Source organism: Pipistrellus kuhlii, unplaced genomic scaffold (assembly GCF_014108245.1).
Source record: "Pipistrellus kuhlii isolate mPipKuh1 unplaced genomic scaffold, mPipKuh1.p scaffold_m20_p_95, whole genome shotgun sequence".
Taxonomy (NCBI): Eukaryota; Metazoa; Chordata; class Mammalia; order Chiroptera; family Vespertilionidae; genus Pipistrellus; species Pipistrellus kuhlii.
In genome coordinates, this window is record NW_023425601.1 from 696,476 (window position 1) to 710,815 (window position 14,340).

Here is a 14,340-nt window from a genome sequence, read left to right on the forward strand (position 1 = left end):
GCCACAAAGCCTTCTTGGATGTTACCTGGACCCAGTCCTTCTTCTCCTCCTCAGTCCTTGGGGGGCAAAAAAAGAAAGAGTTGGGTTAGGCAGGCCAAGCCAAAGCGATCAGAGAGGTAAAGAGCCGATGTTTCGGAGTCAGACCGACCCTCTACTCCTTCACTTATAACTCATGTGACCTTGGGCACATCCTTAAAGCTGTCTGAGCTATTTATCCAATAGTTACTAATACCTTCCAGACACGGTGCTAGGGACTTGTGCCCCAGAGGCGACCGTACTCTCAAGGATCTAGTGGCCTGCGGGGGTGGAGGGGGATGGGAGACAGGAGGGGGGGACAAACAGGAACAATACGGGATATTAGTACTGCGACAGCGAAATCGGGCTGAGGAGTCCGGAAGAGGAGACCCCGTTTGCAGTTTGGGTGGCGGTTGCTAAGGAAGGCTTCCCTTCAGGAGGTGCTAAGCTTCAGTAGAGAGGTAAAGAGGAGGTCTGGCCGAAACTGGTTTGGCTCAGTGGAGAGAGCGTCGGCCTGCGGACTGAAGGGTCCCAGGTTCGATTCCAGTCGAGGGCACATGCCCAGGTTGCGGGCTTGATCCCCAGTAGGAGGCACGCAGGAGGCAGCTGATCAACGATTCTGTCTCATTGATGTTTCTATCTCTCCCTCTCCCTTCCTCTCTGAAATCAATTTAAAAATTTTTTTTAACATCAGGTTTTTTAAAAGCTCCCCAGGTGAGGTTGTCACCAAGGCTGAGACTCGGTTGTCTAAATGGTGGACATTTGGGTGTTTGTTGTATTTTGACTTTTCTCCATATTTGACTTTTTTCGTTAAAAAATACATTTTAAAGGAGGATGGCAAGGCAAACCCTCCATGCCTTCCTCCAGCCACTAGGAGGAACCCTGCACCGCTCAGCGCTCCCCTCTTCGCCCAGCTTCCCTCAGAGTTCCTCTCTCATCCCCGCTGGGCCCCACAATGAGGGGTCTGACTCATTTCTCACTTCCTTGCACTCTGTCTGAAGCAGATCATCTACCAGGCGTCTTCAAACTACGGCCCGCGGGCCACATGCGGCCTGCAGAGGAGTCTGATCTGGCCCGCCAGGTTTTTTGGGCAGTGAGCGCAGCCGAGGTGTTACAGTAGGAATTAGTAGTTCATATAGTCCGGCCCTCCAGCTCTCTGAGGGACCGTGATCTGGCCCCCACTTTAAAAAGTTTGAGGACCCCTGAACCATATGCATCATTCTCCGGCCTTGACCATGACCTGGGTATCTATCACCTGGGCCCTCAGAAGGCAGCATGAGCTCCAGTCCCAGCTCTGCTCCTTTCTAGCTGTGGGAATGTAGGCCAGGTGCATAGCTCTTCTGTGCCTCAGTTTTCTCATCTGTAAAATGGGGTAGATGACAACAGTAGCTTCAAGGGTTGTTTTGTTTTTGAAAAAGCATATTTTTTACTGATTTCAGAGAGGAAGGGAGAGAGAGAGAGAGAGCTAGAAACATCAATGATGAGAGAGGATCATTGATTGGCTGCCTCCTGCACCCAGGGCCGTGGTCGGCAAACTGTGGCTCGTGAGCCACATGCGGCTCTTTGGCCCCTTGAGTGTGGCTCTTCCACAAAATACCACGGCCTGGGCAAATCTATGTTGAAGAAGTGGCGTTAGAAGAAGTTTAAGTTTAAAAAATGTGGCTCTCCAAAGAAATTTCAATCGCTGTCCTGTTGATATTTGGCTCTGTGGACTAATGAGTTTGCCGACCACTGGCCAGGGGAAAGGAACCATGACCTCCTGGTTCAGAGGTCAACGCTCAACTACTGAGACACACCGGCCAGGCAAGGGGTTGTTTTAAGGATTGATTACATTTAAATTGTTGAAGCTAAAATTAAGTTAAAACAGTGCCTGGCATAAGAGCAAGTACGTTTTCATTAAATGTGAGGTACTATTAGAACCATCCAAGTAGAGGATAGATAAGAAAGAAGCCTCTTTGGACATTACTTTTAACTTTATTATTTAAACTTGTTTTCTTGTTTGAAAAATGTCAAAAAGTCATGGACAACAGTGTGGGGATTGCTGGGGGGAGGGGGAGTGGAGGGAGGTGGAAGAGGATATTGGGGGGAGGATAAACGGATGGATGGAGACATGACTTGGGATGGTGAACAAACAACACAGGGTACAAATGATCTGTTGTGGAATTGTGGACCCGAAACCCTTATCATTTTAACCAGTGTCACCCCAATAAATTCGATAAAAAGGAAAAAAAGTTGTTAAAAAAAGAGAAGAATTTCATCCTAGCTGGTTGGGCTCAGTGGATAGAGCGTTGGCCTGCTGACTGAAGGGCCCTGGGTTCGATCCCAGTCAGGGCACATGTCCGGGTTGCAGGCTCGATCCCCAGTGTGGGGCGTGCAGGAGGCAGCTGATCAGTGATTCTCTCATCATTGATGTTTCTATCTCTCCCTCTCCCTTCCTCTCTGAAATCCATAAAAATATATTTTTTAGCCGAAACCGGTTTGGCTCAGTGGATAGAGTGTCGGTCTGCGGACTGAAAGGTCCCGGGTTCGATTTCGGTCAAGGGCATGTGCCTTGGTTGCGGGCACATCCTCAGTCGGGGCTGTGCAGGGGGCAGCTGATCGATGAGTCTCTCTCATCGATGTTTCTGACTCTATCCCTCTCTCTTCCTCTTTGTGAAAAGTCAATAAAATATATTTAAAAAAATATATTTTTTTTTAAAAGAAAAATTTCAAGCAAACTGAAAAACACAGGATAGCACAAATACATTAAATATCTACCCACTAGATTAGGGGTGTCGAACTCAATCAGAGAAGGGGCCAAAATCTAAAATCCAGCCTAAATCGCGGGCCGAATGGTTTACTGAACAGTCATAAACTGTCATTGAGATGGAAACGCAGCGGAGTGCAGTGATGACAGCGCGGTGCGGGCCACATTGCAAGGCCTGGCAGGACGGATTTGGCCCGCTGGCCTTGTGTTTGACACATGTGCACTAGATAGATGCAAACATTTAAAATATTTTGCTGTATTTGCTTCCTTTTTATTATTGATATATATTTTGTGTGTGTGAGAGAGAGTGAGAAAATGTGTGTATATGTATGTATTTTTGGTTGATAAATCATTTGTAAAAATCAATGACAGATATGATAGATAGAAACTCCTCAGCTGGCATCATCAGAAAACAAGACCATTCTCTCTCACTCTCAGAGGAAGTTAGCAGCAATTGCCCAAAAGCTCAATTCACATTTCCATTTCCCCATTGTCTTGCAAATATCTCTTAGGGCTGTTTTTCTCACAGGGGGATCAAGCATGGCAGCTGGTATTTCTCATGAATCTACAACAAACTATCCATGTTGTTTGTTATTCGAACCCACCAGAAGAAGCATCTTTGGGGAAAGGTGCCCACCCTCTCCTGGGATCATCTCTCCCCTGGGGAGGTACCTGCTGCGCATGCCCTAGGCAGAGAACGCCAGCCTATGTGAAGGGAGGGGACAGGCGAGGGCGGGTACCTGGCCTGGAGCTCCAGGGAGCGCTGCTTTCCTGACACCAGGAAGGTCCGAGGCAGATTGAGGTTGGAGCTTTCCTTCAGCTGAAATGGAGGGAGACGGAGGCTTTGTAAGGTCTAGCGAGTCCCTCATCCTTTGCACACAGACTTGGGGGGCAGAGTCAGCCGTCTCTGTGACAACCGCCCAGCACCAAGGCCCCACTCACTCGGTTCCCGTTTCCCACGCCCTGGCACTCACCTCCATGCCGTCTACGTCAATGCGTGCCCGCACGCTGAACTTCTGGCCAAGGAGCCGCAGCCTGGGCACGCAGTAGAGGAGGCGGTCGTTGAACTAGGAAGGGAAAGGTTTGGTCTGTATGTGTGTGGGACCCCAAAGCTTTATTACCGGGGATTACAAGGCAACAGGAGGAGACAATGGCCTAGACAGGACACCAAGGTCGCAAGGAGCCTCAGCCAGTTTGGCTCGGTGGATAGACCAAAGGATCCTGGTTCCACTCCGGTCAAGGGCATGTACATGGGTTGCAGGCTCCTCCCTGGCTCATGCAGGAAGAAAGCAATTGATGTATTTCTCTCAAATCTATGTTTCTCTCTGTCTCTCCCTCCCCCTTCCATTCTCCCTAAAAATTGATGGGAAAATATCCTTGGGTAAGGATTAACAATAGATAGATAAATAGATAGATAGGTAGATAGATGATAGACAGATAGATAGCTAAAACAAAGGTAGCAAGGAAAGAGTGTAGGCAGGGGAGTCACTTCCTAGGTGAGTGACCTTGGGCCAGTCACTTCTCTGGGTCTTAGTTATAACATCTGTAAAGTAGATAAAGTAGAGGGAAAACCATGCCTAGTGTAGGTAGTGAAAGTGCAATGCGTCAGAGGAGGAAAGACTGACTAACAGGAGGTAGTCTGGAGTACCAGGTCAACATGTGGAGGAGGGGGAGAGGGGGCCCACCCGCAACCCCACCCCTGGCACTTACTAATATGAGGTATCGGTCTTGAGTGGTCCCGTTCTTTGCTGACAGCTTAAGGATGTGGCCTTCTTTGATGAGCTCCTTGGTGGGGCTGACAATGTCTTCCTCACCCCCCAGCAGCTCATATACTTTCAACAGCTTGTGCATTCGCTCCTGGCAAGAGACAGTGAGCACAAGGCAGGGTTGGAGTGCTGGCCTCCCCTCCGACGGACAGAGACAGCACAGGCGGGTGGCCGAGGAAGGGCAGGGTGAGAGGCCACTCACCATTTTGCGGATGGCAGCGTTAGAGTGCTCCGCGGCGGTGGCTATTAGCTCCAGAGACTCTGTGGGCAGAGGGGGAGGTCAGGCGGAGGAAGGCCAGCAGAGAAGAGGCTCTGGGGAGTTCCTTGGCTTCCTGCGTACCTCCTCCTGGCCTGCCTGCACCCTCCCCATCCCAGAAAGCGCCAGCCTCAAAGATGTCCATAGCAACGTTACACAAAATCAGAGACTGTCTCAAGGCAGAATCCTAATACATGGGCTAGCTGGCAGCCTAGACAATGCAAGCTTAACAAGATTATTATTACCATTAAAAATAGCCACAATAGCCCGGCCAGTGTGGCTCAGTGGTTGAGCCTTGACCCATGAACCAGGTGGTCTCAGTTCGATTCACGGTCAGGGCACACGCCCGGGTTTCGGCTCAATCCCCAGTGGGGAGCATGCAGGAGGCAGCTGATGAATGACTCTCATCATTGATATTCTCTCCTTCTCTCTCTCTCTCTCTCTCTCTCTCTCTCTCTCTTCCTCTCTGAAATCAATAAAAATATATTTAAAAAAAAAGAAAAAGGAGAGCTTAATCTGGGGGAGTTGAGATGGAAGGTCAGCCTTGGAGCTTGGCATAAGTAGCTTAATTTGGGGGGCTGGGGTAGGGAGACGAGAGTCTGAGTCTCTGTCTGGGTGGCTGTCTCAGGGCTCTCTCTGGGATTCACACTGGGAATCCAGTCTGAGGGCTCAGTGGCCTGTGGGATGGATCTTGAGGGTCAGTCCTTTGGGCTCAGTCTGAGGGGCAGGAAATGGAGAAATTCATACCCTTCCATACAATGGCGAACAAGGAGACCAGACTGAGAGAGAGCTGGGGAGACTCTAGAAAGCACTGTTGGGGGTGTGGCCCTGGGGATGGGCCTCATACTGGAGGAATCAGAATGAAATACTTTCTAGCGGTTCGATGTGGGGAAGCGGCATCTCGGCCTAGACATCTTGGAGGCAGAAGACACCCAGTCCAGTCTGGGAAGCTCCGTTCTGGAGAGCTCCAATCAGACCCGGAGGCTGTTTGGGGAGGTGCATGCTGGGTGGGGGCTGGCAGACAGGGAGTGGAGCTCTAAATGTGGACGATGGCCGAAACCGGTTTGTCTCAGTGGATAGAGCGTCAGTCTGCGGACCGAAAGGTCCCAGGTTTGATTCCGGTCAAGGGCATGTACACTGGCTGCGGGCACATCCCCGGTGGGAGGTGTGCAGGAGGCAGCTGGTCTACGTTTCTCTCTCATCGATGTTTCTAGCTCTCTATCTCTCTCCCTTCCTCTCTGTAAAAAAAAAAAATCAATAAAACATATTTTTTTAAAAATAAATAAATGTGGAGGATGGACAATTGGACAAATCTCAGCTCAGCTGTGGAGACCGACCCGTGGAGTCCGGTCTGGACTCTCAGCCTAGTGGCTCAGTGCCTTTGGACTTGGACAACTTCCTCTGAGGGGTCGGCCTTGGGGTCTTGGCTTGGGAAACAGGTGTCTGCCTTGGGATCATTCTGGGCATGCGCCTCCAACTCTGGCATCGCAGTTGGAAACCTCAGACTGGGGGACCCCTGAGTGTTTTATGGGTGGCCTCAGGCAGGGATCTCAATTGGGGTCTCACTCCAGAGCTTGGAGATCCCATTCTGGGATTTCAACTATGTGGGCAAAGGCAGGCTGGCCGACGAATGCAGTCTTGGCAGGGGGCTGGGCATGCGCACTCACTTTGGGCATCCTTGCTGTCCGGGGAGCCATGGGGCAGCTTGAGGAGATAGTCCTTGAGAAGCAGCTCATAGCGGGGGATGCGCTGCACGGGCTCCAGCATGTGGTGCTGCAGCGTCAGGTTGCCGCAGGCTTCTTCCTTCTGTGATGGGCAGAGGCAAGGGGGCTCGGGACCGGCCACTGACCCCACACCAAGCCCCCCAGACCTCTCCACCCATCCACCCCGTCCCTCTTGGCCGCGTACCTGCACCTCGTGGATGATGACCTTGAACTGGGTAGAGCGCTCTGTCCAGGTGTTGACCAGCTCCACGGCCCGGTCGAAGTTTTTCACGTACTCGCCGTACATCTTGAGGAAAGGCGCCAGCTTCTGCAGGATGTCTCCGATGCGTGGGTAGCGGTCCCTGGGATGGAGGCAGGGCTGACATGGTCCTTTTGATCCTTGTCCCCAGGCCCCACCCCAGCAGTCCCCTACCAGCCTCAGGCAGAGACCCATGGGGTCTCTTGGTCCTGGACATCTACTTCCCAGCCAGTCTGCTTCTTTGTTGCTGTTGCTTTAATATATTTTTGTTGATTTCAGAGAGGAACAGAGTGAGAGAGAGAGAAACATCAATGATGAGAGAGAATGCTTCCTGCACGCCCCACACTGGGGATTGAGCCCACAATCCTGGCATGTGCCTTGACCGAGAATCAAACCGTGACCTCCTGGATCCTAGGTCGACATTCAACCACTGAGCCACACCTTTGAAAGTTCTGCTTCTATTATCAGCCAATTAGGCCAAGAGACTCAGCTTGATATGAGACTTTGGCCTGGGCCACTGGTCGGCAAACTCATTAGTCACCAGAGCCAAATATCAACAGGACAACGATTGACATTTCTTTTGAGAGCCCAATTTTTTAAACTTAAACTTCTTCTAACGCCACTTCTTCAACATAGACTCGCCCAGGCCATGGTATTTTGTGGAAGAGCCACACTCAAGAGGCCAAAGAGCCGCCTGTGGCTCGAGAGCCGCAGTTTGCCGACCACGGAGCTAGGGGACACACAGGATGATGACTGGTCCAGCCTTCAAGGGTCACAGCCAGTTGGGGAAATGTAGGACCTGGTTTCAGCCAGCTCTCTTTGGTCCCTGTCTGATGAGGGGGACATATTTTATCCTGTGGTTGTGGGAGCCTAGAGATGATTTTAAACAGGAAGTGACACGGTCTGATTATCCTTCAGAAAGACCGTTATGGCAGGTGGTGCAGACTCTAGAGCAGGGGTAGGGAAATCATTTGGTCTGGCCCTGCCAAGGCATTATCAGTGCATTAATGAAATGTTTGACCAAATATAGCAGGTGAATTTCTTGTTTTGTTTTGTTTTTACTCCTCACTCGAGGATATTTTTCCACTGATTTTTTTTAGAGTAAAAGAGAAAGGGAAAGACAAGAGAGAAACGCCAATGTGAGATAAACACACCTATTGGTTGCCTCCTGCATGCATCCTGACCAGGGCCCAGGCCTGGGAAGAGCCTGCCATGGAGTCATGTGCCCTTGACCAGAATAGAACCCAGGACCCTTCAGTCTGCAGGCTCTATCACGGAGCCAAACCGGCTAGGGTGTAGCAGGCTAATTTTTGTTGTTGTGGTTAGTCCTCACCCAAGGATATTTTTTTCATTGATTTTTAGAAAGAGTGGAAAGGAGGAGGAGAGACACAGAGAGAAGAACATCGGTGTGAGAGAGACACATTGGTTGTCTCCGCTCACGCCCTGACCAGGGTTGGGGATCCAGCCTACAGCAGGCTAATTTTTAAGTTGATAATTTTTAAAAAAATATATATATTTTATTGATTTTTTACAGAGAGGAAGGGAGAGAGATAGAAAGCTAGAAACATCGATGAGAAAGAAACATCGATCAGCTGCCTCCTGCACGCCCCCCACTGGGGATATGCCCGAAACCAAGGCACATGCCCTTGACTGGAATCGAATCTGGGACCTTTCAGTCCGCAGGCCGACGCTCTATCCACTGAGCCAAACCGGTTTCGGCTTAAGTTGATAATTTTGTATGGCCCGCAAATGATGTTATAAACATACAAATGGCCCTTGGCAGAAAAAAAGGTTCCCCACCCCTGATCGAAAGGATGGATTGGCAGAGGCGAGCCTGGAGGTTGGGAGATTGTCTCTCACCCCAGCCCTCCTACCTCAGGCCTCAGCTTAGGCCTCACCTCCTCTCTGGCCTCTTCTCTAACCCCTCCCCACTAGGCTTGGTTTTGTTCATTTTTCTGGATTCCCACAGCCTTCCATTCTGAGCTCTGTCACAGCACTGGTGAAAAACAGCTCACCTTCATTGAGCACTTATTATATACCAGGTACTGTTCTCTACGTGAATGAGCTAATTTAATCCTTAAAGCAACCTCACAAGGGAGCGTACTCTTACTACTTCTATTCCACAGAGAGGAAACGGAATCACAGTAATGTAAGAAACTTAATGTCACAAATCTACGTATGACAGAGCTAGAATTTGAACCTAGACCACTTGACTCTTAACCTCCTACTCTTATGGGCTTTGCTATCCTATATAATAAAAGCCTAATATGCTAAGTGTCCAGTTGTCCTGTCGGCTGTTCAACCAATCAAAGCATAATATGCTAATGATATGCTAAGGCCACTCAACCACACACTAGGGCGTGCACTGACCCTCAGGGGCAGGCAGTCAACCGGTCAACCAGTTACTATGATGTGCATCGACCACCAGGCGGTAGATGCTCTGATTGGAAGGTTAGCTTGCTGCTGGGGTCTGACTGATTGGGACTGAGTGAGATGGGCTGGATATGCCCTGGAGCCCTCCTGCAGTCCCTCCCAGGTTGGCCAACCTCCTGTGTCTTTTCCTTGCCCTGATTGTGCACCGGTGGGGTCCCTCAGCCTGGCCTGAGCCCTTTCGAAATCGAGGACCCCTCAGGGGATGTCAGAGAGCTGGTTTCAGCCCAATCCCGCAGGCCAGCCTGAGGGACCCCACTGGTGCACGAATTCGTGCACCAGGCCTCTAGTTCTGTTATAATTTTCTGAGTCCTGGACTGTGTTTTCTATTAGTCTGGGAGGGCCTAGAAGGCAGAGCTTGGGCCTAATTCTTTCTGTGACGGGTGGTAAGTGCAGAGGGCAGGCAGCAATGAACTTTGTGCACACATCTGGCCTGAGTCTCAACAGGCAAGTGGACAGGAGGACGGAAGCCTAGATCTGGGGCCCCTCACCATTCTTCCATGCGCTTCTCTAGCTCGGGCAGCAGGAATTGCTGGTGGAAGCAATAGATGGAGCAGATGTTAGAGAAGATGCCGTGGACCACATCAGCTGGGAAGGAACTGCGGTTCCGTGCTTCTTCCAGCAGCCGGGCGCAGAACACCTGTGGGGCAGGGCAGGAGGCTCAGCCCAGCTGGGCCTGGGGTTTGGCTGGGGCAGGGCGGCTTGCAGGTGAGGGCGGTGTGTGTGGGTAGCGGTGTGGCCCTTTGGGGTCAGCACGGTCTTGAGACTGAGGAGAGAGGAGATGGTGTTAGGTTTCCATGGGGGGCTGGATTTCAGGGGGTCAAGGTTAGGACCTGGAGGTAGGCACTGGAACAATGAAAAGTCAGAATCAGGGTCAAGGTCAGAATTAGATTCAGGGTGAGAGAGAAGGTTGGAATTAGATCTGTTCATTTAGCAAATATTTTTTTAAAAAAATATATATTTTATTGATTTTTTACAGAGAGGAAGAGAGAGGGATAGAGAGTTAGAAACATCGATGAGAGAGAATCATCGATCAGCTGCTTCTTGCACACCCCCTACTGGGGATGTGCCCGCAACCAAGGTACATGCCCTTGACCGGATTCGAACCCGGGACCTTTCAGTCCGCAGGCTGACGCTCTATCCATTGAGCCAAATCGGTCTCGGCCATTTAGCAAATATTTTTGAGTGCCTACTGTGTGCCAGGCAGTGAAGAAAGCAGTTAAAAGTCCCTGCCCTTAGTGACTCTAGTGGATTTGAGGTCAGGGTTAGAATGAGGTTCAGTGGTCAATTCAGGATCTGGGTCAGAGTTGCAATTGGAGCTAGTGTACCCACCCAGGGTTAGGGATGAGGGTTGGTATAAAAATCAAGCTTGGGATCGTAATCAAAGCAGACTTTAGGGACAGGATGGGGGTTAAGGTCAGGGAGGAACCTTACCACCTCTAGATTCTAGCCCCGATGAGCTCAGGTCCTATCACTTTCGCCTGAGCATCCATCTATCAGATCCCAGGGCCCCGGACCCCCGAGGGGCTATTTACCTGATCCAGGAGGTGGAGCCTGGAAACATAGGCCTTCTCGGTCTGCAGGAGCTCATTGGCAATGTGGAACACCTTCTGCTGCACCGTCAACTGGAAAGGAGAGAGGCCACCTGATCCCCAGTCCTGTACTCTAACCTTTACCCAAGGCCCCCAGAATTCTCAGAATAGCTCAAAGGCTAGTCTAAGTCTAATGCCAGATATAACCCTGCATCCCATTTCTAGACCTTTAAGCCCCATAACTTCATCCCTGACTCTCCAATATATCATAAAAAAGCCACCCCTGCCCAGCTGGCGTGGCTCAATGGTTGCGCGTTGACCTATGAACTAGCAGGTCACGGTTGGCTCGATCCCCAGTAGGGGGCGTGCAGGAGGCAGCTGATCAAAGATTCTCTCTCATCATGGATGTTTCTAGCTCTCCCTCTCCCTTCCTCTCTGAAACCAATAAAAATATATTTTTAAAAAGCCACCCCTCTATCCAGATGCCATGTACTCCTTCACTAGGCCACTCATTCGCCCAGCCATCAGCTCTCTCCATTCATTTACATAGTGCAGTGGTTAGGCCTGTGGGTCAGGAAGTCAGACTTCCCGGGTTCAAATCCTCGCTCTGCCACTCATTAGCTTACATAAATTGTGTAACTGCTTTGTACTTAAGTGTCATTATCTACATATACAGCTAATAATAGCACCTACGAACATTTGTAATCGAGACAAACGATTTCATACAAGTGAAACAGAGCAGAGTGCAGATTAAGAAGTCTATAAATGTTAGTATTTATTCACCCACTCGGTTCACTGTCAGCAGAGTCGTGCTGAGTCCCTGGCGTGAGAGGAAAACACAGAAGTCTAAAAATGTATAAAACGCCTTGCCTGCTGGCCCAGTTTCCTATTCACCGGACATATATTTGGGGAGTCCCTGGCCTCAGCTCCCACATTTGAGCTGGGTTCTGGTGGAGCAGGCATCCTGGCCACGACCCAGCTTCTGGCTGTGGCCTAAGGATGCCTTTGGAAGCAGTGTTAGCCTGCCAGGGCCAGAAAGAGCCTCGGGACTCCAGCCCCTGTGCCCCCTGGAAGCCGGCTGCTGAGAAGTCCCTTTGAACATGAGAGGCTTCCCATTTTACAAATAAAGACACTGAGGCTTGTGGTGGGAGAGCAGAGACTTGCCCAACATCCCATAGCTGTTAAGTCATGGGATTTTCAAGCTAGGACAAGACTCTGAAGGTCCCCAACTAAGATGGAAAAACTGAGGCACAGCCCAGCCGGTGTGGCTCAGTGGTTGAACATCAACCTATGAACCAGGAGGTCATGGTTTGATTCCCCAGTCAGGGCATATGCCCGGGTTGTGGGCTCGATCCCCAGTGAGGGGCATTCAGGACGCAGCCGATCCATGATTCTCTCTCATCATCGATGTTTCTCTCCCTCTCCCTCTCCTTTCCTCTCTAAAATCAATAAAAATATTTAAAAAAAAAAGAAAAGAAAAGAAAAACTGAGGTCCTGCTAGTGTTTCTCCAATGAGGCCAGAACCATTTTCCAAGGGGGCATTTAGAACTGGGCAAGGTCAGGCTGGTAGTCAGAGTGGTGGCGAGGCAGGGCGTTGCTACTCAGAGTTAGTGCCAGGGGCCCAGGGAAGCCCAACATCCAAAGTGAAAACACACTCTCTTCGGAGAAGCACTGAGCTAGAGAAAGAACCCAGCGGGCCAGCCAGGCTCCTGGTGCCTCCCCAGGGCCCTGCCCCTCAGTGAATACGGGTCAGTACCTCCACCGACTCCTGTCTCTCCATCAGGGGCACTGGGATTTCTCTGTCCTTCTCCTCCTCCTCCTCCTCGTCCTCCTCCTCCAGATCGCTATCAACCTCCTGAGAGCTGGGCCGGTGGGGGTCAGCCAAGGCCACGGGGATGCTGGCCAGGGCGGGGGGCCCGGGGCAGAGGCCGTGGCTGGGGGGCCCGTCATCGCTGACGAAGCAGGTCTCCTCGCTGTTGGACGGAGAGCTGATGCTGTCGATGCCGCTGTCCCGGTTGGGGACCTTCTCGCCATCCCGGGGCCCAGGAGCCAGCAGGAAGAGGCAGCGGGAGGCCTCGCCCTCGGGGAGCTGGGGCACCGGAGGCTGCGGGGGTGGCTGCGGCAGCATGGCTGGCTCTGGGGGACCTGGGCTGGGGCCGGGGGCTGGCCTGTCCGAGGCAACAATCACGGGCTCCCTGAGGCGGGTGGTGGACACACATGGAGGCAGGTGTGAGCTTGACTGCGAGGCCTGTCTTACGACCATCCTGCCTACCCCGGGCCCTCCCTCATCCTCACCCCCAGGCACCACACTCACCTCTCAAACTTCTCAATCAGTGAGGACACGGCTGCGGAACTGGGGCTGGCCTCTGCCCTGGGGGCCAGGCCCTTGGCCACTCGGGGGTCTGCAGGCAGCGGGCGTGACGGTGGGGGAGGGATGGGCTCGGGTGGAGGGGGCATCCGGGGCATCTGCAGGTAGCTGGGCTTCGGGGGGACTGGATGACAGGGGACAAGAGAGGAGATCCAATGTGCTGGGTTTGGATGGGGCTGTCACAGCCGGGCACAAGCCCCGAGGTGGGCACGGAGCAGGCCTGGGTGACATCCCGGTGTGTGGGCATTAGCTCCGAGTCACAGCCTCTGCCCCGGGACCACGGTGCTTGCTGTTCTAACACGCCTCTCCTGTGCCCCTGGCCAGCCTCTCCCTTCCTCTGTCCCCTCTCCCAGGCCATTCCCCTGCCACTCCCTGGAACAACTCACCCTGTGGCTTTGGGCCCGGTGCCCGCTTCAGTGGCGAAGGACGCTGGCTGGGGCTTTCGGTGGGGGGGCCGGGGTCTGAGCGGAGCCGCTGGGGACCCTCAGGATGAGGCTCGATGCTCTGGCCGGGGTCGAGGGACAGACTCTTCACCAGGATCCGGTTTCCCTGGTGCAGGCCTGCGGGAAGGGAGAGACTGGGCGTGAAGCAACGGATGGGACTGCGGAGGGGCCCGGGGAGGAGCGCATCTTAGCAGGTGTGTGGGGTGTCGGGTTTCCCGGCACCCCCTCTCTGGCCACGCTGCCATCCTGGGAAGCCCCTATCCGGGCCCTCAGAAGGGGAGCCAGGCCCAGAGCTGGGGCTGGGAGTTTTCATACTGGAGAAGACCTTTGGCAACAGGATAAGAGTTCTTTGCGATCGATACACTGATCCCTTGCCTGTCATTATTTACCTGGGAGTTTACCCAGGTGGGGGTGGGAGCGAGCACCCTATAGTTTGCTTAGTTGTAGGCCTGGTTTATATGACCAAAGTGGGTACATTGAACCCAAATCATCTTTTTTTTTTGTTTTTTGTTTTTTGTTAATCCTTACCCAAGGAGATATATATATTTTATTGATTTTTTACAGAGAGGAAGGGAGAGGGATAGAGAGTTAGAAACATCGATGAGAGACAGAAACATCGATCAGCTGCCTCCTGCACACCCCCTACCAAAGTGTGCCCCCAACCAAGATACATGCCCTTGACCGGAATCAAACCCGGGACCCTTCAGTCAGCAGGCCGATGCTCTATCCACTGAGCCAAACCGGTTAGGGCAGGATATATTTTTCCATTGATTTTTAGAGAGAGTGGAAAGGAAGGGGAGAGACAGAGAAACATGGATGTGA

The 14,340-nt window shown here is 51.9% G+C and overlaps 1 protein-coding gene across 3 annotated transcripts in view; it reads right to left on the reverse strand.

Annotated features, from left to right (window-relative positions):
* The window catches only part of FGD1 (FYVE, RhoGEF and PH domain containing 1), a 39,185-nt gene that overhangs the window by 5,619 nt on the left and 19,226 nt on the right, over positions 1 to 14,340 (reverse strand). For all 3 annotated transcript variants that reach the window (XM_036428896.2, XM_036428899.2, XM_045578298.1), the window contains exons 2-13: positions 13,462 to 13,635; positions 13,022 to 13,199; positions 12,464 to 12,902; positions 10,711 to 10,800; positions 9,667 to 9,815; positions 6,692 to 6,848; positions 6,451 to 6,589; positions 4,730 to 4,788; positions 4,472 to 4,618; positions 3,736 to 3,828; positions 3,502 to 3,581; positions 26 to 56 (exon numbers count right to left, since the gene is read on the reverse strand). In XM_036428896.2, the coding sequence (XP_036284789.1) occupies positions 26 to 56; positions 3,502 to 3,581; positions 3,736 to 3,828; positions 4,472 to 4,618; positions 4,730 to 4,788; positions 6,451 to 6,589; positions 6,692 to 6,848; positions 9,667 to 9,815; positions 10,711 to 10,800; positions 12,464 to 12,902; positions 13,022 to 13,199; positions 13,462 to 13,635 (1,736 nt within the window). The remainder of the gene's footprint in view (positions 1 to 25; positions 57 to 3,501; positions 3,582 to 3,735; positions 3,829 to 4,471; positions 4,619 to 4,729; positions 4,789 to 6,450; positions 6,590 to 6,691; positions 6,849 to 9,666; positions 9,816 to 10,710; positions 10,801 to 12,463; positions 12,903 to 13,021; positions 13,200 to 13,461; positions 13,636 to 14,340) is intronic.